This window comes from Cherax quadricarinatus, chromosome 11 (genome assembly GCF_038502225.1).
Source record: "Cherax quadricarinatus isolate ZL_2023a chromosome 11, ASM3850222v1, whole genome shotgun sequence".
Lineage (NCBI taxonomy): Eukaryota > Metazoa > Arthropoda > Malacostraca > Decapoda > Parastacidae > Cherax > Cherax quadricarinatus.
Window position 1 is genome coordinate 37601215 of NC_091302.1, and position 25917 is coordinate 37627131.

The following is a 25917-nucleotide window of genomic DNA, read 5'->3' on the forward strand; positions in this document are numbered from 1 at the left end:
GGCTATCACGTGATCGAGGGGGGGTGTCCTCACCTCTCGTGAAGTATTCAGTCTGCTCTAGACTCACTTGATGGTTGGACAGATTGTCTGTCTCATTATTCTTGTTAGTTCTGTAGAACTCTGTTCAGAGAACATTGTATAAACTTAGTGATTTTCGACGTTGTACTGAGGTTGTGTGTCACATAGACACTCTGAACATCTCAGGTCCCGAGCTATAGCTTCTGACCTAATTTTGTACTGGTTTCTGTGTATTGTCACAGTCAAGGTTTTTCCTATGCTGAACTTAGATTCAGTAGTATGGGAGTTTTGTAACTTTTGTGGAGGATCTGCTGATGGTCCCTGCTTAGTGTCGTTATATTATCTCCTTGATCCTGATTGTGTCGCTGTCGCTTGATATATGGCTATTGGGCTTAGCATTCTTTTCATTGTTCAAGCAGACTGTTCTGGTTGCCAGTCGGTCAAGAAGTTAGTTTATGTGAGGACTTTGTCAGTCACTAGTTTAAGTCTAGTCGAGTCTTGAGACATAGTGAACTACTTAGAGCACTTACACACATACACACTTACTTGTACATATTTGTAATATCTTATTAAATGTTAATGTACCAGACGGTACTTAAGAATTATAAATGTGATATGTGCTTTCAGCACAATAATATTGAACTCGAGAGATTGATTTTATTTTCATTGCTGTGATTAATTTAATTTGACAATATACCTCTAGACTTAATAAATTTATTAAATTTTAATTTCTCTAGTTAGTAGCCTACCAGTTGTAATCCTGAAGCTCTATTGAATATTACTGATTTCTAATGGATAATTGGACAAGGATACTGACTACTTGTTACGAAAACCCAGTAACAGGCTGGATGCTAGAAGGGCAGTCCTTTCTAGTATTCACTGGAGATCTCTAAGCTTTTAGAATCGCGTTTTTTGTAACAACGAGTGATTTCAACCAGAGCAGGCGAAAGTTGGCCTTCCAGCCGGGCAGGCAGGTGTTACATCACCTTGAGTTGAACTGGACAACAAAAACAGCAGTTTGCTGGTTGAGTGGGCATACGCATGATTGTGTGACGAACGTCGAATGAAGTGTAACACACTCAGCACTTGCCACACTTGTTCATCTAGGTACTTTGTACTTGTATGCTTCTAAGTAAACATTTGTTCAAAGTACTGTTCACTTGTATATTTCAACATTTCAGTGTAATTGCTTGCTTGTTCATTTAAATACTGTTTGCTGGTATGCTTCAGTGTAAGCAATTGTTCTACACATTCCCTACCATTCCTAAAACCTCCACTTTTCCTCTGTAATTCTGTGTTACTCATAATACTTTCAATATCATCTTTACCATACACTTTACCTGGTATACTCAATAGGCTTGTTTCTCTATAATTCTTACACACGCTGTGAAGGGATTATCACAGGATTTTCTAACGATGAAGTTATATTCTGTTTCTTTATTCATGTCCTTTCATTTCCTTACAGTACACTGCTGAATATGTCAAGGACAACCTCTTCCGTAACACTATAGAGAAGATTAAACAACTTCGAAGTCAAATATCATCAAATGATCAAGAAAGAAAATTTGAAAACGGCAATAACAATAATGTGGTACGAAACAATAGCAAGAACAGTGGTGGTGGTGGTGGGTGCACTGTCACTGCAAGTGGAAAAAAGTCAGAAAAGTATAGATCAGTTACCCAAGATAAAACTCAAATGAATGGAGCCAATAAAGAAAAACAAAATATGGTAAGTGATGAAAAGATTCAAAACAAGGATTTGCAAAGTAGCAGCAGTTTCGGCAAAACTAGTGAATCTGATTATCATCAGGAAAAATCAGACAAGGAAAAAGAGGTTCTAGAGAAATGCATTGTAGAGTCAAGTCAGAGTGAAAATTCGAAATCTGACAAGGAAGATTCCAAAGATATTTCACAGAAAGGAAGTGGCCTTGAAAATATCACTCAATGTAGTAGCCACAGTTCACCCGATTCTGATGTGCCAATGAAAAAAGATGACACCTACACCAATATTAATCTTGTGAAACGCAACTCAATCACCAATAGTGGTGGTGCAAATACAGGTATTAGCAAAGAGAAGAAAGAAGAAACTACAGGTACCTTTGATTCTGTGTATATAGACACTTACAAAAACATCAACTACACTCGCCTGCTGACTGACCAGATCATTGCTGTTGATAAGCAGGTGGTGGAAAAATGCAAGAGCAGAACAGACATGTCAGGTTAGTAAATACTTAAATAGTTCCTGCAGTTAAATCTTGTATATGATTCCACTGATTCAACATTTTAATTAAATGTACAGTAATGAAATAAAAAGTTTAGGAACTAAGCAAACATATTTTTGTTGTTAAGTAAAGCACAAGAGTATTTGCTGAAAATAGTCATGGGATCTCTAAAGTAGATGTCTTCAAAATAATAATTCACAAATCCTGCACATTTTTTTTAATGTTCACTTGTGTAAAAATGTAACCTATTTTGTGGCATAGTTATCTCGTCAATATTTTACTAAAAATATGGCAATTTATTTTTTTAGTATTTTAAAGCACTTGTTCATTTGTGGTGGCATATTTTTCAGAGATGCAATTTGTTGTATTGTATAGTAATTAAGGAACAGTGCAAGTTTTATATAGTCTAATAAAATTATGGAATTTTTGATGAATACAGTAGGGCCCTGCTTATATGGCAGGTTAGGTTCCAGGCTACCACCATAAAGTGGAACACCCCCTTTTTTTTTTTTTTTTTTTTTTTTTCTTATGAATGCATATAAATACTAGATGACAAGTTTACACTAACATACATTAAGTTAGCAGTAGAACTAGGCATTACACATATAGTACAGTACACTCATTACTTACCTCAAAATATTTGTAGTCCTTAAAATGTAGGGTGAGATGAGTAGTATTTATTGTAAGAAATCAAGTGTGGTATGTATGGTAGCCAATCAGGCTACCATAGCAGGCCATCCCACCCACACATAATATTCCATGACATAGAAAGTGTCCCAGACTGTTAAAATGCATATACAGTGGACCCTCGACTAACGCTATTAATCCGTTCATGAGAGCTCATCATTAGTCAAGTTAATTTTCCCATAAGAAATAATGGAAATCAAATTAATCCGTGCAGGACACCCCAAAGTATGAAAAAAAAATTGTTTTTACCACATGAAATATTAATTTTAATACACACAAACTGAAGAAGACATGCACAGTTACATGACACTTACCTTTATTGAAGATCTGGTGATGATTGATGGGATGGGAGGAGGGGAGAGTGTTGATGGTCTTAGTGTTTAGAAGGGGAATCCTCTTCCATTAGGACTTGAGGTGGCAAGTCCTAATGGGTTACTTCCCTTCTTCTTTTAATGCCACTAGGACCAGCTTGAGAGTCACTGGACCTCTGTCGCACAACATATCTGTCCATAGACGCCTGTACCTCCCATTCCTTTATGACATTTCTAAAGTGTTTCACAACATTGTCAGTGTACAGGTTGCCAACACGGCTTGCAGTAGCTGTGTCAGGGTGATTTTCATCAAAAAAGGTTTGCACTTTAAGCCACATTGCACACATTTCCTTAATCTTAGAAGTAGGCAATTCCTTCAATTTCTCTATCCCCTCCTCCGAAGCAGTTTCCTCAGGTGTGGCCTCTTGCTGTTGAAGATGATCTAGGAGCTCACCAGTGGTTAGTTCTTCATTGTCCTCCTCCACCAACTCTTCCACATCCTCCCCACTAACCTCCAACCCCAAGGAGTTCCCCAATGGCACAATGGATTCCTCAACTGGCATAGGATTCTCAGGGTTAGCCTCAAACTCTTCAAAATACCTTTTGTCTACACATTCTGGCCACAGTTTTTTTCCAAGCAGAGTTCAAGGTCCTCTTAGTCACTTCCTCCCAAGCCTTACCTATAATGTTTACACAATTGAGGATGCTAAAGTGATCTCTCCAAAACTCTCTTAGAGTCAATTGAGTTTCTGAGGTCACTACAAAGCACCTTTCAAACATAGCTTTTGTGTACAGTTTCTTGAAGTTTGCAATGACCTGCTGGTCCATGGGCTGCAGGAGAGGAGTGGTATTAGGAGGCAAAAACTTCACCTTAATGAAGCTCATGTCCCTAGAAAGTCGCTCTGCCAAGTCTGAAGGATGACCAGGAGCATTGTCTAATACCAGGAGGCACTTAAGGTCTAATTTCTTTTCAGTTAGGTAATTTTTCACAGTGGGGGCAAATGCATGGTGTAACCAGTCATAGAAAAAGTCCCTAGTGGCCCATGCCTTACTGTTTGCCCTCCACAGCACACACAAATTAGCCTTGAGATCATTGTTTTTCCTGAACACTCTGGGAGTTTCAGAGTGATACACCAATAAAGGCTTCACTTTGCAATTACCACTAGCATTAGCACAGAATAAAAGAGTAAGCCTGTCTTTCATAGGCTTATGTCCTGGGAGTGCCTTTTCCTCCTGAGTAATGTAGGTCCTGCTTGGCATTTTCTTCCAAAACAGGCCTGTTTCATCACAATTAAACACTTGTTCACAGGTTTCAGTCCTTCACTGTCTATGTACTCCTTGAATTCCTGCACATATTTTTCAGCCGCTTTGTGGTCCGAACTGGCAGCCTCGCCATGCCTTATCACACTATGAATGCCACTACTATTCTTAAATCTCTCAAACCAACCTTTGCTGGCCTTAAATTCACTCACATCACCACTAGTTGCTGGCATTTTTTTAATTAAATCGTCATGCAACTTCCTAGCCTTTTCACATATGATCGCTTGAGAGATGCTATCTCCTGCTATCTGTTTTTCATTTATCCACACCAATAACAGTCTCTCAACATCTTCGAGTACTTGCGATCTCAGTTTCGAAAACATAGTTGCACCTTTGGTAAGAACAGCTTCCTTGATTGCCGTTTTCTTGCCCACAATAGTAGCGATGGTTGATTGGGGTTTTGTGTACAACCTGGCCAGCTCCGAGACACGCACTCCACTTTCATACTTAACGATGATCTCTTTCTTCATATCCATAGTAATTCTCACCCTTTTTGCTGTAGGGTTGGCACTAGAAGCTTTTGTTGGGGCCCATGGTGACTTATTTTGCAGGTGCAATCACTACAAACGCTGTGATAATATGAAATGTTCCGATTGTATGTTTGGATGAGACCATGGTGGCTGGCTGGCTTGTAAACACTGGCACCCACGGGACAAGTGAGGCACGCTCAGGCCAAAGTGGACGCGTCTCGAACGGAACAAATAGCGTTGGTCGGGTTTTTTTGCGCTAGTCGAGGCAAAATTTTTGTTAAAATGTATCGCTAGTCGGATTTAAAGTTAAACGATGCCAACGTTGGTCGAGGGTCATCTGTACAGAGGACCCCCGGTTTTCATAATTAATCCATTCCAGAGAGGGTGACTAAACCCGAATCTGACGAATTCCGAATTAATTTTTCCCATAAATAATGGAAATCCAATTAATCCGTTCCCAAAAGTATTACAAAACAAAATATCTTTTTTACATTAAATATACATTTCCCTACACAGAAAACAGGCATGCAAAATAAAACAATACTAAAATGACGCTTGCCCTTATTGATGAGTGATGAGACAGGAGGAGGGTAGAGGATGCAGGTGTACTATTGTTTGGAAAGGTAATCCCTTTCCATAACGACTTCAGATACCAAGTCTTTTTCCGGGGTTACTTTCCTTTTTTGTTTTTTAATGCCACTAGGACCAGCTTGAGTCTCACTGGACCCCTGTTGCTCAAAAAAGTGTTCCAGAGAGGTCTGTATCTGGCATTTCTTTAAAACTTCCCTAAAATGGGACACAACATTGTCATTGTACATGTTGTCAACACGGCCTGCAACAGCTTTGTCAGGGTGATGTTCATCCATAAATATTTGCACCTTTGTCCACATTGTACAAATCTCCTTAATCTTTGAAGAAGGCACCTTCCTCCGTCTCTCCTCCTCCTCCTCTGAAGCAATTTCCTGAGCTGTGGTCTGTTGCTGTTGCAGATGAAGCTCTTGCAGCTCTGTGGTGGTTAGCTCTTCATCATGGTCCTCCACCAACTCTTCCACATCCTCGACACTTGCATCCAACCCCCATGGAATTCCCTAATGCCACAGAACTTTCCACAACTAGCATAGGCTCCTCAGGATCAGCCCCAAACCCTTCAAAATCCCTCTCTTGTACACATTGTGGCCACAGTTTTCTCCAAGCAGAGTTCAAAGTCCTGGAAGTCACTTCCTCCCAAGCCTTACCTATAAGGTTTATGCAATGGAAGATATTGAAGTGGTCTTTCCAGAACTCTCTTAGGGTCAATTCAGTGTCTGGGGTCACTTGAAAGCACTTTTGAAACACTGCTTTGGTGTACAGTTTTTTGAAATTTGAAATAACCTGCTGGTTCATGGGCTGGAGGAGTGGTATTAGGGGGCAAGAACTTCACTTCGATGAAGTGAAACTCCTGCACCACTTGCTCTTCCAAGTCTGGAGGATGAGCAGAAGCATTGTCCATTACCAGGAGGCACTCGAGTTCCAATTTATTTTCCGGGAAGTATATCTTCACACTGGGGCCAAACACGTCATTAAACCAATCAGGGGAAATGTCCCTCGTGACCCATGCCTTACTGTTTGCCTCCCACATCACACACAATTTACTCTTGACGACACTGTTTTTCTTGAACACTCTGGGATATTCAGAGTGATACACGAGTAAAGGCTTCACTTTTGAAGTCCCCACTTGCTTGTCTTTCATAGGCTTGTGTCCTGGGAGTGCCTTTTCCTCCTGAGTAATGTAGGTCCTCTTTGGCATTTTCTTCCAAAAGAGGCCTGTTTTGTCACAATTGAATACTTGTTGGGGTTTAAATTTTTCATCCTCTATGTACCCCTTTAAGTCCTGAACATATTTTTCAGCTGCTTTTTTGTCAGAACTGGCAGCCTCACCATGCCTTATCACACTGTATGCCACTACAATTCTTAAATCTCTCAAACCAGCCTTTGCTGGCCTTAAATTCACCAATATCAGCATTAGTTCCAGGCATTTTCTTTAAAAAATCATCATGCAACTGCCTTGCCCTTTCACAAATTATTGACTGCATAACACTATCTCCTGATAATTGTTTCTTGTTGATCCACACCAACAACAAAGTCTCCACATCTTCCAGTATTTGCAATCTCTGTTTTGTAAGCATATTTGCATCTTTCACAACAACAACATCCTTGATTTCCTTTCTCTTGGCCACGATAAAAGCGATGGTTGTATGGGGTTTGTTATACAACCTGGCCAGCTTTGCAACACATGCTCCACTTTCATATTTTGCAGTGATGTCTTTCTTGAATTCTATTGTGTTTCTCACCCTCTTTACCAAAGGGCTGGCACTAGAAGCTTTTTTTGGGCCCATAGTGGCTTATTTAGCAGTTGCAAGCACTAAAAAGAATGGAGTGGGATTGTCCTCACTGGCTGATAAACAATGGCACACTGGCTGTAAATGGTGTGTCGGACCACTCGGGTTGTGCGGACAAGCTCAGGACAAATAACTAATACCGAGTTTAATGACGATCATCGAGCCAACATTTTTGACGAAAAAACGTTACTTATTCTGAATACAGTGGACCCCCGCATACCGATTTTAATCCGTGCAAGAGGGCTCATTGGTATGCGAAATAATCGGTATGTGAATGAATTTTCCCCATAAGAAATAATGGAAATCAAATTAATCCGTGCAAGACACCCAAAAGTATGAAAAAAAAATTTTTACCACGTGAAATATACATTTTCCTACACACAAAGAGAAGGATACATGCACAATAGTAGAGTAGTACATGCACAGTATATATTGTGCATGTACTAGTCTACTAAATGAAGAATAAATGACACTTACCTTTATTGAAGATGCAGCAATGACTGATGAGACACTGTGTCCTGGGAGTGCCTTTTCCTCCTGAGTACTGTAGGTCCTGTTTGGTATTTTCTTCCAGAACATGCCTTATCACACTGTGTATGTCACTACGATTCTTAAATCTCTCAAACCAACCTTTGCTGGCTTTAAATTCACCAATATGAGCACTAGTTCCAGGCATTTTTCCCTGTTCACCTGGGTGTTAGTCGACTGGTGTGGGTTGCATCCTGGGAGACAAGATTAAGGACCCCAATGGAAATAAGTTAGACAGTCTTCGATGACACTGACTTTTTTGGGTTATCCTGGGTGGCAAATCCTCTGGGGTTAATTGTTTCTTGGTATATTCTCAATAAGCCACACCAACAACAGTGCTACAGCAGCAGCAGACGATGCTACAGCAGCAGCAGACGATGCTACAGCAGCAGCAGCAGCAGACAATGCTACAGCAGCAGCAGATGATGCTACAGCAGCAGCAGCAGCAGCAGCAGACGATGCTACAGCAGCAGCAGCAGCAGACGATGCTACAGCAGCAGCAGACGATGCTACAGCAGCAGCAGACGATGCTACAGCAGCAGCAGACGATGCTACAGCAGCAGCAGCAGCTGACAGTGCTACAGCAGCAGCAGACGATGCTACAGCAGCAGCAGCAGCTGTACCACCAATAGTAGCGATGGTTGATTGGGGTTTATTATACAACCTGGCCAGCTCGGAGACACGCACTCCACTTTCATACTTATCAATGATCTTTTTCTTCATCTCTATAGTAATTCTCACCCTTATTGCTGTAGGGTTGGCACTAGAAGCTTTCTTGGGGCCCATGGTCACTTATTTTCCAGATAAAATCACCAAAAACACTGTAATAATACGAAATGTTACGATTGTATGCTTGGATTCTACCGCGGAGGCTGGCTGGTAAACAATGCCACCGGCGGAACATGTGAGGCTGGCTAAGGCGCACATTGGACGCATCTCGGACAAACAGCGGTGAGCGGGTTTTTAAGCGGTATGCGAGGCAAAATTTTAGCGATGAAATGCATCGGTATGCGGATTAATCGTTATGTGATGCCAACGGTATGCGGGGGTCCACTGTATTACGAATTCCAATGACAACGTAATCCAGGGGCCCACTGTACAGTTCGCACATCATTTACCTTAAAACATTTGTAGTCTTAATGTAGGGTCAGAGGTGAGTAAAGGAGATAAAATGAATAAACAATGGGCTAGTAACCCCTTTTCCTGTAAAGATTACTAAAAAGAATAAGAAGAAGAAAATTGTCAAAGTGGGAAGTCTGAATGTGCGTGGATGTTGTGCAGATGATAAGAAAGAGATGATTGTGGATGTTATGAATGAGAAGAAGCTGGATGTCCTGGCTTTAAGTGAAACAAAGCTGAAGGGGGTGGGAGAGTTTCAGTGGAGAGGAATAAATGGGATTAGGTCAGGGGTTTCAAATAGAGTTAGAGCTAAAGAAGGAGTAGCAATAATGTTGAAGGATAAGCTATGGCAGGAAAAGAGGGACTATAAATGTATTAATTCAAGGATTATGTGGAGTAAAATAAAGATTGGATGTGAAAAGTGGGTTATAATAAGCGTGTATGCACCTGGAGAAGAGAGAAGTGTAGAGGAGAGAGAGAGATATTGGGAAATGTTGAGTGAATGCGTGGGGAGTTTTGAATCAAGTGTGAGAGTAATGGTGGTTGGGGATTTCAATGCTAAAGTGGGTAAAAATGTTATGGAAGGAGTAGTAGGTAAATTTGGGGTGCCAGGGGTAAATGTAAATGGGGAGCCTTTAATTGAGCTATGTGTAGAAAGAAATTTGGTAATAAGTAATACATATTTTATGAAAAAGAGGATAAATAAATATACAAGGTATGATGTAGCACGTAATGAAAGTAGTTTATTAGATTATGTATTGGTGGATAAAAGGTTGATGGGTAGGCTCCAGGATGTACATGTTTATAGAGGGGCAACTGATATATCGGATCATTATTTAGTTGTAGCTACAGTTAGAGTAAGAGGTAGATGGGAAAAGAGGAAGGTGGCAACAACAAGTAAGAGGGAGGTGAAAGTGTATAAACTAAGGGAGGAGGAAGTTCGGGTGAGATATGAGCGACTATTGGCAGAAAGGTGGGCTAGTGCAAAGATGAGTAGTGGGGGGGTTGAAGAGGGTTGGAATAGTTTTAAAAATGCAGTATTAGAATGTGGGGCAGAAGTTTGTGGTTATAGGAGGGTGGGGGCAGGAGGAAAGAGGAGTGATTGGTGGAATGATGAAGTAAAGGGTGTGATAAAAGAGAAAAAGGTAGCTTATGAGAGGTTTTTACAAAGCAGAAGTGTTATAAGAAGAGCAGAGTATATGGAGAGTAAAAGAAAGGTAAAGAGAGTGGTGAGAGAGTGCAAAAGGAGAGCAGATGATAGAGTGGGAGAGGCACTGTCAAGAAATTTTAATGAAAATAAGAAAAAATTTTGGAGTGAGTTAAACAAGTTAAGAAAGCCTAGGGAAAATATGGATTTGTCAGTTAAAAACAGAGTAGGGGAGTTAGTAGATGGGGAGATGGAGGTATTGGGTAGATGGCGAGAATATTTTGAGGAACTTTTAAATGTTAAGGAAGAAACAGAGGCAGTAATTTCATGCACTGGTCAGGGAGGTATACCATCTTTTAGGAGTGAAGAAGAGCAGAATGTAAGTGTGGGGGAGGTACGTGAGGCATTACGTAAAATGAAAGGGGGTAAAGCAGCTGGAACTGATGGGATCATGACAGAAATGTTAAAAGCAGGGGGGGATATAGTGTTGGAGTGGTTGGTACTTTTGTTTAATAAATGTATGAAAGAGGGGAAGGTACCTAGGGATTGGCAGAGAGCATGTATAGTCCCTTTATATAAAGGGAAAGGGGACAAAAGAGACTGTAAAAATTATAGAGGAATAAGCTTACTGAGTATACCAGGAAAAGTGTACGGTAGGGTTATAATTGAAAGAATTAGAGGTAAGACAGAATGTAGGATTGCGGATGAGCAAGGAGGTTTTAGAGTGGGTAGGGGATGTGTAGATCAGGTGTTTACATTGAAGCATATATGTGAACAGTATTTAGATAAAGATAGGGAAGTTTTTATTGCATTTATGGATTTAGAAAAGGCATATGATAGAGTGGATAGAGGAGCAATGTGGCAGATGTTGCAAGTATATGGAATAGGTGGTAAGTTATTAAATGCTGTAACGAGTTTTTATGAGGATAGTGAGGCTCAGGTTAGGGTGTGTAGAAGAGAGGGAGACTACTTCCCGGTAAAAGTAGGTCTTAGACAGAGATGTGTAATGTCACCATGGTTGTTTAATATATTTATAGATGGGGTTGTAAAGGAAGTAAATGCTAGGGTGTTTGGGAGAGGGGTGGGATTAAATTATGGGGAATCAAATTCAAAATGGGAATTGACACAGTTACTTTTTGCTGATGATACTGTGCTTATGGGAGATTCTAAAGAAAAATTGCAAAGGTTAGTAGATGAGTTTGGGAATGTGTGTAAAGGTAGAAAGTTGAAAGTGAACATAGAAAAGAGTAAGGTGATGAGGGTGTCAAATGATTTAGATAAAGAAAAATTGGATATCAAATTGGGGAGGAGGAGTATGGAAGAAGTGAATGTTTTCAGATACTTGGGAGTTGACGTGTCGGCGGATGGATTTATGAAGGATGAGGTTAATCATAGAATTGATGAGGGAAAAAAGGTGAGTGGTGCGTTGAGGTATATGTGGAGTCAAAAAACGTTATCTATGGAGGCAAAGAAGGGAATGTATGAAAGTATAGTAGTACCAACACTCTTATATGGGTGTGAAGCTTGGGTGGTAAATGCAGCAGCGAGGAGACGGTTGGAGGCAGTGGAGATGTCCTGTTTAAGGGCAATGTGTGGTGTAAATATTATGCAGAAAATTCGGAGTGTGGAAATTAGGAGAAGGTGTGGAGTTAATAAAAGTATTAGTCAGAGGGCAGAAGAGGGGTTGTTGAGGTGGTTTGGTCATTTAGAGAGAATGGATCAAAGTAGAATGACATGGAAAGCATATAAATCTATAGGGGAAGGAAGGCGGGGTAGGGGTCGTCCTCGAAAGGGTTGGAGAGAGGGGGTAAAGGAGGTTTTGTGGGTAAGGGGCTTGGACTTCCAGCAAGCGTGCGTGAGCGTGTTAGATAGGAGTGAATGGAGACGAATGGTACTTGGGACCTGACGATCTGTTGGAGTGTGAGCAGGGTAATATTTAGTGAAGGGATTCAGGGAAACCGGTTATTTTCATATAGTCGGACTTGAGTCCTGGAAATGGGAAGTACAATGCCTGCACTTTAAAGGAGGGGTTTGGGATATTGGCAGTTTGGAGGGATATGTTGTGTATCTTTATATGTGTATGCTTCTAGACTGTTGTATTCTGAGCACCTCTGCAAAAACAGTGATAATGTGCGAGTGTGGTGAAAGTGTTGAATGATGATGAAAGTATTTTCTTTTTGGGGATTTTCTTTCTTTTTTGGGTCACCCTGCCTCGGTGGGAGACGGCCAACTTGTTGAAAAAAAAAAAAAAAAAACAGTGTGTATTTACATATAATATGATTGGAGCAAAGACAGCCACTATCATGCCAAGGCATTTCGGGCAGACTTAACCTAATACTAATAGACTCCTTAAGTCTAGACAGGTGAAAAGTGTACTAGTAGTGGTTACCAATGTTTAGCTGATGGTGGTGCCAACTACTGGCAGCCTTTTGAAATTTCTCCTTACTGTTGTTGTTGTTGTTAGTAGTAGTAGTATGCACATAGTGATGGGCTCTTGATCTAGGGAATTGGGTCTGTGCTCCAGTTCCCTATATTAATAATAATAATATGTACGTAAATGCTAGGGTCTTGGCAAGAGGCGTGGAGTTAAAAGATAAAGAATCGCACATAAAGTGGGAGTTGTCACAGTTGCTCTTTGCTGATGACACTGTGCTCTTGGGAAATTCTGAAGAGAAGTTGCAGAGATTGGTGGATGAATTTGGTAGGGTGTGCAAAAGAAGAAAATTAAAAGTGAATACAGGGAAGAGTAAGGTTATGAGGATAACAAAAAGATTAGGTGATGAAAGATTGGATATCAGATTGGAGGGAGAGAGTATGGAGGAGGTGAATGTATTCAGATATTTAGGAGTGGACGTGTCAGTGGATGGATCTATGAAAGATGAGGTGAATCATAGAATTGATGAGGGGAAAAGGGTGAGTGTGCACTTAGGAGTCTGTGGAGACAAAGAACTTTGTCCTTGGAGGCAAAGAGGGGAATGTATGAGAGTATAGTTTTACCAACGCTCTTATATGGGTGTGAAGCATGGGTGATGAATGTTGCAGCGAGGAGAAGGCTGGAGGCAGTGGAGATGTCATGTCGGAAGGGCAATGTGTGGTGTGAATATAATGCAGAGAATTTGTAGTTTGGAAGTTAGGAGGAGGTGCAGGATTACCAAAACTGTTGTCCAGAGGGCTGAGGAAGGGTTGTTGAGGTGGTTCAGACATGTAGAGAGAATGGAGCAAAACAGAGTGACTTCAAGAGTGTATCAGTCTGTAGTGGAAGGAAGGCGGGGTAGGGGTCAGCCTAGGAAAGGTTGGAGGGAAGGGGTAAAGGAGGTTTTGTGTGCGAGGGGCTTGGACTTCCAGCAGGCATGCGTGAGCGTGTTTGATAGGAGTGAATGGAGACAAATGGTTTTTTAATACTTGACGTGCTGTTGGAGTGTGATCAAAGTAACATTTATGAAGGGGTTCAGGGAAACCGGCAGGCCGGACTTGAGCCCTGGAGATGGGAAGTACAGTGCCTGCACTCTGAAGGAGGGGTGTTTATGTTGCAGTTTAAAAACTGTAGTGTAAAGCACCCTTCTGGCAAGACAGTGATGGAGTGACTGATGGTGAAAGTTTTTCTTTATCGGGCCACCCTGCCTTGGTGGGAATCGGCCAGTGTGATAATAAAAAAAAAATGTACGTACTAAGAATAATAATAATTATAATAATAATACAATACATATAGTAATAATAATAATATGTTGTCAATTTTAGACATTTTTCATAATTTTTTTCATATTTTTGTGCCAAATGCTTCAAAATACAAATTGGTAGCCCTCTGGGCTGTAGGTACTTCTAGACCACAGCTATCTCAGTGCCAGCCAATGTTCAAAAGGAAGAGGTGGTGTACTGCTCTGAGCGACCACAGCAGACCTTTGGGATGTGTAATTTTGTCTTATATTGTACAAATATCTTACACAATGCCTCGCCCAAAGAGACAGTATTCACGTACAATCAGCAAGACGCTCAGGAAGCGATTAGAAACTATGAAAAAAGCTAGAGAAACGAAGAATGTAGCTGGCTGCCATCACCACCACCACCACTGTGGCCGTCGCCACCACTACCACCACCACTGTGGCCGCCACTGCCACCACCACCACTGGCCACAGTGATAATGTCTTCACCTATATATACGTATATCTGTCTTGACCACACCTGTGGTTACCTATGTGACAACCTCGCCACTAATCATAGATAAACACAAGCTAGGTGTGGTGTTATGGACTGGGAAGATACTAGAGTGGGAGAGCAAATGGTGAATGCTTTCTACCGTTGCCGCCGTCGCCATCACTTGCGATATTATGGCCTATTTTATTCATTCTAGAGTATATATCATAGTTCTATGTTATTAATATTGTTTATTATGTCATATTAGATGAATTGTGATAGATAACTCAGCTGTAGAGTTGATATTAGCATTATTTTGGTCATGCCTCCTGAGAGGCGGGAACAGATTAATTGCATTTCAATTAATTTAAATGAGGAAAATTGACTCAGCATACGAACAAATCAGGATACAAACAAGGTCATGGAACAGATTAACGCTCTGACTGTCGCAAGCCCCTTTCTGAAACTGTCATTCTGTCTTGAAATTTTTTGAAAAAAAAAATTATTTTTCTTATGAAATGATAGAGAATCTATTCCCGATGGTAATGACACCAAAAGTATGAAATTTGGTCGAAAACTCACGGAATTGCGCTCCCGTGAATTTAGCAGCGGTCTCAGCGACATAAACGCATCGGCGACTTCACTGACTTTGAGCCCTGTTTTTGACCAGTTCCATTGTTCCAGTTAACCAAACTCGTAGCTATTTCTTTAGAACTCCATTTTTCCTATCAGTTGAGTACAAGAAACCGCCCATTTACCGATCTGAACTACCCAATAAAGTGGTCAGAAATTGGCAATTTGTCCAATTTTGCACAAAATAAAAAAGATGCCAATTTCAAAATAGGGTCCAGAATAAACAGTGTAGGCATTCTTGGTGCTAAGATAACATATCCTCTGTTCATTAGCAGTGGCAGGCAACATGAAGCAGCAGTGGCAAAGTGTAGCATTAAGAGTGTAGCAGTTCAGTGAAGCATTAAGAGTGAAACACTTATAAGCCACTCTGTCTGACTTTTTTGGGTTGTCCTAGGTTCTCTACACATGTAGTCAGGAGCAGGAATGGCTGCTGTGGTGGGCCTATGAACCTCAACAACAACAATGGCTGCTGTCACCACCACTAGCCACATACGTAATGACATGTATCTTATTCATTCTAGTGTATATACAGGTCCTCCATCACAAATCCGGCATCATTGGGACCTGTAGTGTGCCGGATTACTGAGTTTGCCGGATTGCAGAGTGGTTAGGTTAGAATACACTTAATAAAATTAACCAACTTGCACAAAGTTCATTGAACATCGGCAAAAATCGAACATTTCCGCTACTTTGAGCTCAATTTCAAGGTACTTTTCATCATGAAAGCAATCAAAATCATGTCTATTTCTGTAATATATCTTCCATTCTATCAAACGAGTCCAAAAAGATGAGAATACAACCATAAAAACCATACGAAAATATACTGCAAAGAGGCGGCTAATGGCTGAGAAGTGAACTCCCTTATTTATCATCCATCTTTTTTATTTTTGTTGTACGTTAAGAAGCATCTTTCCATCACACATTGCCCAAGTTTCAATGAGATAGCCCAACAAACAACCGAGAAAAAAAAATATTTACCAAAAATCATATATGGCAAGCCCAAGCCAGGTACTGGAAATAAGTCACTTTTTCTGACTTTTTTTGGGTTATCCTAGGTTCTCTATACTTACGCTGCTATGTACGATAATCTATGTAACTGTATTTGTGTATACCTGAATAAACTTACTTACTTCTAGTCTGTCAACTGAGTACAAGAAATCACCCATTCACTTATTTCAACTACCCAATAAAGTGGTCAGAAATTGGCAATTTGGCCGATTTCACACAAATTTCAACAGATGCCAATTTCAAAATAGGGTCCAGAATAAACAATGCAGACATTCCTGGCACTAAAATAACATTTTCTCTGTTAATTAGTCACAGCTACAGGCCCCTCTTATATTACTCTTGCTTAGCATTTGGAATTTCTATTCACAAAAAAATAGAAGATTTACTGTTCTGCAGACTGCTGCATTATTGTAATAATTGTATAAATAATGTCAACCCATTCTTGACTCCGTATTGGAATTTGGACTGGCAGGCAGACAGGTATTGGACGGTGACGTCATTTGTTTACTCTTGAGCTTCGCTAAAGAATAGAACATTTTTGCTACTGTGAACACAATTTCAAGGTACTTTTCATCATGAAAGCAATCAAAATCATATCTATTTCTGTAATATATCTTTCATTCTATCAAATGAGACCAAAAAAATGAGAATATAACCAAAAAAAAAACATGCAAAAATATACCGCTAAGTGGCCGCTAATGGCTGAGAAGTGAACTCCGCTATTTATGGTCTGATTTCTTTCATTTTTGGTGTTCGTTAAGAAGTATCTTTCCATCATACATTGCCCAAGTTTCAATAAGATAACCCAACAAACAACTGAGAAAATAATATAATAATAATAATATCTTTATTTACTACACGTACAAGGTATACAGGCCTAGCTGACATCAGTGACTTACTACTGTATAGAAAGCTGCTTGTTATGCAGAGTATTTCAAGAAAATTAGGTCATTGTCCCAGGATAACACCCACACCAGTCGGCTAACACCCAGGTACCCATTTACTGATGGGTAAACATAGACAACAGGTGTAAAGAAACACGCCTAATGTTTCTACCCTGGCTGGGAATCGAATATTTACCAAAAATCATATTTGGCTAACCCAAGCCAGGTACTAAAAATAAGCCATGTTAACTTTTTTGGGTTATCCTAGGTTCTCTACACATATGCTGCTATGTGTGATAATCTCTATAGAGAAAATAACTTTTTTGTTTCAGGTTTATGGTGAAGTACGAGTGTATATCACGGCCCTGTGCTATACTCCGTTTTCTCTAATATAAGCCCCAAGACAGGGATAGGAGAATGGTATTTGTATACCATATCTTCTTCATACCTCTGTTGAACTGCTTGGTGTTATGCCAAATATTATTTATTCTGGAGTATTTAACATGTTTTATGTTATTTATATTGTTTATTATGTCATATTAGATAAATTATGATAGGCAATAAGCTGTATTGTTGATATTGGAATCACTTATGCAGCAAGTAGGGCCACTAAACAGTACCAGCAGGTTGGTGTGGCAACCCTGGAAATTTGAAATTATGCTAGCCAAAATTAGTGCTGAATAGCTGAAGGAACCGAATAACTGATTGCCGGATTTGTGATGGCGGACCTGTATCATGTTTCTATGTTATTAATATTGTTTATTATGTCATTACTTGAATTGTGATAGATAAATAAGCTGTAAAGATGATATTAAAGAAATTATTGAAGTATTTTCTCGTGCCTGGAATTCCACTGGAATGAATTAATTCCATTTCAATTAATTTAAGTGAGGAAAATTGACTCTGCAAATGAGCAAATCCAGTTGCGAGCAAGGTCATGGAACGGATTAAACTCGTAAGTAGAGGTTCCACTGTATATCGCATGTACACATGGAATCGTCATCCCTGGTTTGTAAACAATGGCACACTACCTTGCACATGGGCTCAGGCTGCTCGGACACGTTCGGGATGAATGTTCTTAACTAAGTTTTTTATCGTTGGCCAAGCCAATATTTTTACGCAAAAACGCATTGGTATACGATGGCATCGTTACCCGAAGGTCCACTGTAAGTTGAAATGTCTGTATTAGCAGAACACAGTAAAGCAGGGCCCTACTGTTTACCTGGAGTTTACCTGGAGAGAGTTTCGGGGGTCAACGCCCCCGCGGCCCGGTCCGATTGTTAATTTCCTTTCTAGGCAATACAATATTGCATTTTGTGAAGATTTTTGAAAAATTAAAATTTAATCAGAGAGCTTATTGAAGTACGTGTACTCATATAATGGGCAGAGCTTAACGTTTTCACTGTCTTCCATGTAGATCTATATTAGTGATATTTATGTAGATCTGTCTTAATTACAGAGCCCTCAAATAAGCTGAGTGGTAAGTTTTGGCCTAGACACAAGAGAATAGGTCTGTGCAGTGGGTGCACATGATGTAAATAAAAAAAAGTTCTGCCCCACACATTGAATTATTTGAACAACTCCTCTCTGTTCTTGTGATTGGTTTAAAATTGCAAATTTGAGGCATTTTCTAGGGTGGTTTGTTGTCTTATTGGCTGTTTCTTGGTATCACCTGATAAAGTGGAAGACATGTTGGTGAAATAGAGATGATTTTGCTTGGTTATATACCGGAAGTGTCTTGAAATATGCCTCAAAGTGGTGGAAATATTTGATTTTTGCATAGTTTTTATGAGGAAGGGTAGAGCCTCCTATAACTGGTCTGTTTATGGGTTTTTATTAGGTCTGCTTCAATTATTGGGATGGCCAATCATTCATCGTTATATTTTATTAGCCAAGAAATAAGATAAAACTTTTTTTTTTGTGCAATGATAGATTCAAAATGGAGGGCAAGTGTTATATAGAAGAGGCTTGAGGGGATGTGATTAATGAGCAAAAGAAATGTTGCTTTAGTGTTTGTAATGACTACAGTATTTATTTTGGACTTTTTTAAATAGAATTTGTTGAATTTTGTGTAAAATTTGCCAAATTACAAAATTCTATGCAGTTTATAGGGTAATTCTGATAGTTGAATGGCCAGAAGGGATACAAGGATTTGGGTATAATTGAGCAGAGGAATTGGTTGAAAATAGGCTTTAAATTGGGTGAAATTGCTGATGTGTTAATTGCGACCAGACATCCAACTTCGTGAATGTGTAATTCAGTAACTTTTTCATTAAGTTTTGTATACTTAGTGTCATTACCTTCAGAAAAAGATACTCTACCACTGTAGATTTTTTTTTAATTTGCAACACTTTCAGCAGTTCATTTCAAAGGTCATTGCAGTGAAATAGTATAGAATAAGGTTTTATTAAGTTGGTAATTAATGATACTTCATGAGCTAGTGACAAGACTACACTGATAACAGATGCATTTGGGATGCCCTTATGTGGTATTAAAAGCTTATCAAGCAGAATTAAGATTTGTAGCATTGTTGCTTGCTTGTATATTTTCTGATACAGGTACAAAACTGATTTTTTTTGGCACTCTTGGTTCCTAGGCCTTTCCAGATATCGATTTTGCCGCATCAACGGAGGTCAAATAATAATGATAATTAAGCAATGAACCTCTGACCCACCATGGTCTTCTAGAAACATGAATTAAACATTAGTATAAATAAAACAGGTTTATTAATTACTGTACTTACAAAGAATGTTGCAGTACTGTCTTTCCCAAAGCACAGTACTGTACAATAAAATACAACTTTTATTTCTTTATGCAGTACATTGGTAGGCAAAAAAGCCACTAATTAGGCAATGCAATTTGGGCAAACTAATAATAAGGCTTAAATGTTACCTAACCCTTAAACTGTCCAAACGTATATCTACGTTCACTCGCGCAGCACTCCGAACATAGATCTAGGTTTTTTACATAAGAAAGCATATAAAATTTAATGTAGATCTACGTTCGGAGCACTACGTGAGCGAACGTAGATCTATGTTTGGACAGTTTGAGGAATCAGAACTAGACAGACTATTAGTAGGACTTTGTATACAGTTAGCTACAATCATAAGTACAATAAGAAAGGTAGCTAATGGCAGATGGTCAAATATCAAAGAATTACATATTTCAAACAACTGATTCAGTGATCTTCAGTTTTGTGGAGTGATTGAATAAAGATGAAGATACAGCAAGTTACAATAGAAATAGAGTAGGACAAGATGTGTTACCAGTTATGTATGGGAGCTGAGGGAAAGCTAGAAGAAAAACCAGGACAAACTTGGACAAAAGCTGATTTTGTTTGACATAGGGTATTGCATTAAGGAGATAACCTGGAGTATACCTGGAGAGGGTTTTGGGGGGCCAACACCCCCACGGCCCTGTCTGAGACCAGGCATCGTGGTGGATCAGGATCTAATTAAGCAGGCTGTTACTGCTGGCTGCACGCGAACTGACATATGAACCACAGCCTGGCTGGTCAGGTACTGACTTTAGGTGCCTGTCCAGTGCTTTCTTGAAGACAGCCGGGGGTCTATTGTTAATCCTCCATTAGTTCTGAATCTGTTGACAGATAAGGGGTCTTTTGATGCTTCAGGCAGGGAGGTTTCTAAATCTTAGGGCCTTTTATGTGCATTGAGGTTTTACACAGGTTGAGTCAGACATGGAGGCTGTCAAAGAGGTTTTTATGCCATATGTTATGCCTTTGTGTTTTGTTGCATCTGTCAAGGTAAAGTTTCAGAGAAAGAGTTATATTGGAATTGACTGTCCTATATATACAATAGGCACAGTAGAATGAGTGCATATTTTGTATATTGAGTTCAAGATTTTGAAGAGTAGGGGAGTGTGTTGTCTATCACCAGAGTGGGTGATTGTCCACACAGCGGCTTTTTGTTGGGTTATTAATGGGTTTAGGCGATTTGGTGTAGTAGATCCTTAAGCACAAATACCATAGATGAGTTAAGGATAGATTAGAGAGTACAATATAAGTAGTGTTGTTTGAGGTACACAGTAATGTATCTTGGAGAGGATGCCTACTGTTTTGGAGGCCTTTTAGTTAGGTGTTGGATGTGGCTTTTAAATTTCAAGTTGCAGTCAAAGTGTAGACCTAAAAAATTTCCTCATGGTGTGTCTTACAGTTGGAAAACCATTAATCATTATACAGTGGACCCCCGGTTAACGATATTTTTTCACTCCAGAAGTATGTTCAGGTGCCAGTACTGACCGAATTTGTTCCCATAAGGAATGTTGTGAAGTAGATTAGTCCATTTCAGACCCCCAAACATACACGTACAAATGCACTTACATAAATACACTTACATAATTGGTCGCATTCGGAGGTGATCGTTATGCGGGGGTCCACTGTATTTAGTTGGAGTTTTGAAGCTCTCTTTCCAAACATGTAGTAGGTTTTGTTAATAATAAGGGTGAATTTGAAGCCATAGGATTTTCAAATGAAGACCTACTGCTGTGGCACACATTTTTCTTGGGTGGGTATCTTTTTAAATCTTTCAGAGTCGAGAGGCCCTCTTCTAAACTCGTTCTCAGGGTCGAAAATTTTTCGGAAAAAAATTTTCTTCTTATGAAATGATAGAGAATCTTTTCCCGATCATAATGACACCAAAAGTATGAAATTTGATGGAAAACTTATGGAATTATGCTCTCGCGAAGTTAGCGGTCTCGAAGGTGTTTACGCATCAGCAATTTCACCCACTTTGAGCCCTATTTTTGGCCAATTCCAGTGTACTAGCCGACAGAAATCATATCTATTTCACTAGAACTTTATTTTCTCTATCGAATGAGTACAAGAAACCACCCATTCACCGATTTCAACTATCTAATAAAGTGGTCAGAAATTGGCAATTTTGCCAATTTCACACAAATTTCAGAAGATGCCAATTTCCAAATAGGGTCCAGAATAAACAAGACAGACATTCCTGGCACTAAAATAATATTTCCTCTGTTCATTAGTCACGTCCCCATCCCCCTCTTACATCTCTTTAGCTTTCCACTTTGAATTTTTATTCTCACAAAAAATAGAAGATTTACTGTTATGCAGACTACTGCATTAGTGTAGAAATGGTATAAATAATATCAGCGCACTTGTGAAAGAATATTAGACTCACCAGTTGACGTTTATTGGAAGCTTGGCATGATATGTTAACTTTTGATCTTTGGTAAAAATCGAACATTTCTGCTACTTAGAGCTCAATTTCAAGGTACTTTTCATTATGAAACCAATCAAAATCATCTCAATTTCTGTAATATGTCTTCCATTCTATAAAATGAGACCAGGAAAACTAAAATACAACCATAAATATCATACGAAAATACACTGCAAAGTCGCTGTTTTAAACCAAAAACACAGTCGGAGATTTTTTTTTTCTCATTATGCACTGTGTGCTGCAGGATTTTTTTTATACTGTGCACACTGACCAAATAGACCCATTCTTTCATATGTAGGCCTACCAGCTTTCTCTCGCTAGATTTCAAGGCGCTAGAATTTAGGCATACTAGTACGTCAATATCCTTGGTGCGTAAGCCGTACTAGTACGTTGGGAACCCTGAAAGAGTTAAATATTTTATCCAAGTGAAGTAATTTCAGGTGCTTTGATCTGTCTCTGTATAATTTGTTGTACATCAAATAAAAATTTATTAGCTCTTGTTCTGACACATGGGAATGTTGTTCCTTTGTGTCAGAACAAGAGCTTATAAATAAGGAACGTTATTCTTTTGTGACACTTAGTTAACCCTAACCATAGCTAGGGTTAATTGTAATCAAAATACCCTAAGAATTGCACAAAATCCAGGGATCACCACCAACAACTTTAGTGTAAACAGCCTAAGTGAATATGTGCTATATATAATGCCATCTGTGGCCACCCAGTAAATTAGTCTGACAAAAAACTAGTCTTGTAATTTTGTCTGGAACAAAAGAGGTTGCTGGCCCATACATTACCAGATAATCATTGTTGTACCTGTATCGGAAAATCTTTTATTTAGTTCAAGTTTGTGTGTGGGCGAGACAGATTGAGGCCTTTACTTGTGTGTAGTATATTACAGGAGGCTTTCAGCTCATAAACTATTTGTGTTCTTGAATTTTTAACTTACACTCGAGTTGTTTGTGTAGAAAAAGATGTATGTACAGGATGGTTGTACTTCCCACATTTGTTCTGTGGTTCAACAGTTGTGAAACTTTAATTGGTGCTTAAGTGCCTAGTTTGTAAGTTTGTGTATCTGAGCATTTGTAAGTTGAAAATGACCTGTACTGCATAGCAGGGTCCCGTTTTATGCACTCCCCAGTAACGAACATCTGCACTTATTTGACGAGGCCTATAAAACTGCACTGGTACCCAGAGTTTCATACAGCTCCCAACTCGAACAATTATGTAAGTGTATTATTGTAAGTGCTTTTGTAAGTGTATTTTTGAGGGTCTGAAATGGACTAATCTAATTAACGTTATTCCTTATGGGAACAAATTCGTTCGGTAACATCACTCTAACAGCCTTCTGGAACGAATTATGACCGAAACTCAGGGTACCACTGTAATTGATTTACAAATACCAATGTGCACTTATGAATGTTTATTATAGAAAAATAAGTCTCAAGTTGCAAACAACTTGTTCACAAGTTGAATCACCAGGATCACATGTTGTTTGTTAGTTGAACTTCTCTGTAATGTATGACACTATGAAAGGTTTGGTGTCAATGAATATCTTGACACCTTTGTTTTTCTCCAGTAATTGTCTGTGCTTATCTTAAAAGTGCTTCCCCACACATGAAAGGTTAGGAGTGGGGGGAGGTATAAACGTTGAGGATGACTGTTACACTTTAGTGTACTTTATCCCATCAGGAACTACAGCCGTGATCGCCGTCTTAGATGGAGAACTGTTGATCATCGGCAATGTAGGAGACTCGAGAGCTGTCATGGGCGACCTCAAGGGATCAACTATTCCACTTTCATTTGATCATAAGCCAAATCAAGTAAGGACTAAAGACACTCGTATGTAGAAACAAGATACTATTTTGAAGTGAGTAAATGACACTAAATATAATATCTAATGGGCTAAAAGTACATTCAGTACAGTACAGCATTAGAAATTAGGAATCCACAGAATATTTACCTTTGACTAGGTAAATGAGTTTTTTGGTGGGCCTGATGACTTTCCCTCCTAGAAAACTTCATAAAAAATCCTTTCCTTTCATCAAAGACAAATTTTTCTATGCTTAGTAGGGTTTGATAACTAGAAGGTGTCAGGTGTATGTAGAGATTCTACTCGAACTTAATTTGTGCAGTATTAGCTTTGCTAAAAATAAAATTTTTGTACAGTATTAGTTTTTAAAATTTAACATTTACCTTCAAAGGTATATCAAAGGTTGTTGAAAATTAAACTTTAATTCAGATTTTACCAGTGAACACACCTTCACCCCTGTTTTCTTCTCAAATAGCTTACTAAACTAAACTTATTAAACTAAATAATGTGCATTTCTTCAGGTCAATAACATAAGAGGTTATTACAGTACATGCAAATAATCTGTATCACTGTATCATGTATTACAAAATCAGTATTCTTTGGGCATCCTTAAAATTCCTTGAAAGGTTCCCCAGTATTTTCAGTTGTAGTGCACAACTAAGAAAACTACCTCCAGGGTAATAAAAAGTAAAAACTCTCTCAGTTGCATAAGCAGCATCACAGATGGGAATAATCTTTTTCTTTGTGAAAAAGTGTTGTACAGGTCACCCATCAATAATCCCACATCATTGGGATCTATGGTGTGCCGGATTAGTGAGTTTGCCGGATTACAGAGTGGTTAGGTTAGAATGCACTTAATTAACCCTTTCAGGGTTTTAAGGCAAAATCTGAAAGGGTGCCCCAATGTCCAAGAAATTTTGAAAAAAAAAAAAAAAATCTTACAGAATTAAAGATTATATTTTTGTGAAGGTAATAAAACAAAAAAAAAAATTCTGATCAGTACTTACCAAGATATAGAGGCGGGAAGTTGACCCAAAATGACCGGGTGGCGGCAACATCAGCAATTTCCACAGAATCACATTTCTTTATTTTGCGTTTTTTATACTTTTATCTTTTCTTTTCTAATTTTTTTCTTTTTCTAGTAACATTTGTGGCCTGTGAGGCCAATACTGTATATAATGTATATATATACACTCACTGTATTGAACACAATAACCTTACTAAGGTTATTATTATAATATTATACAACATGCACAAATGTTGTATAATACTAATGTTCTATTATATATTTACATATGTACAGTCACTGGACATGTTTCTAGAACTGCTGCAGCTTGTGGAATTCCTTGAAACAAGGTACCATGCACAGAGGTACCTTACATTCCTCACACATAAAGCGAGTGTCTTTGCGTCTTTGTTGCCGTCGTTTTGTTTGTGCACAGACAACACATCTCTTCTGAACAAATTTCTTCTTAGTTGCAGGAAGCTGTATTATGAAATGATCACCTTCTCTCCTCAAACGCTTGGGTATTTCCTAAGGAGTTCAAAGACGGTTTTGTATAGGTGTTGTTACCTGGTACTTCATCATGAGTTGTCTGACAACAGACAAACAAAATTCACTATATGGTGGTCTGTTGCCGGTCTTCATTTGGTACATATTATATGCATTGAGCATTGAAATGTCCATGAGATGGAAGAAAAGTTTCATGTACCGCTTGTAACCCTTCTGAACACAATCAACAAAGCCTATCTGCATGTCACATTTGTCAACCAAACACATGTTTTGTGTATAATCAATCAATGTCACTGGTTTTCAAACATGTTCATTAGTCACTCTATCAACTTTGCCACTGTCTTGCATTTTGTTAGGGTGAATGGTTGTCAACAATGTGACATCTTGTTTGTCATGCCACCGTAATACCATGATGTCATTGGCAGTAAACACCTGCACCTCACCAGCACGAGTGCCTACGTTGAACCTGGGCATATGTTTACGATTAGAATGCACTGTGCCACACACATCTGTCATGTTCACTCACAAGAAATCAATGAG

At 39.1% G+C, this 25917-nt stretch overlaps 1 protein-coding gene across 1 annotated transcript in view; it reads left to right on the forward strand.

Moving 5' to 3' along the window:
- Positions 1–25917, forward strand: part of LOC128687594 (uncharacterized) — a 105429-nt gene that overhangs the window by 54319 nt on the left and 25193 nt on the right. Inside the window, exons 2-3 of the mRNA XM_053775135.2 lie at positions 1484–2237; positions 23744–23874. Of these exons, the coding sequence (XP_053631110.2) occupies positions 1484–2237; positions 23744–23874 (885 nt within the window). The remainder of the gene's footprint in view (positions 1–1483; positions 2238–23743; positions 23875–25917) is intronic.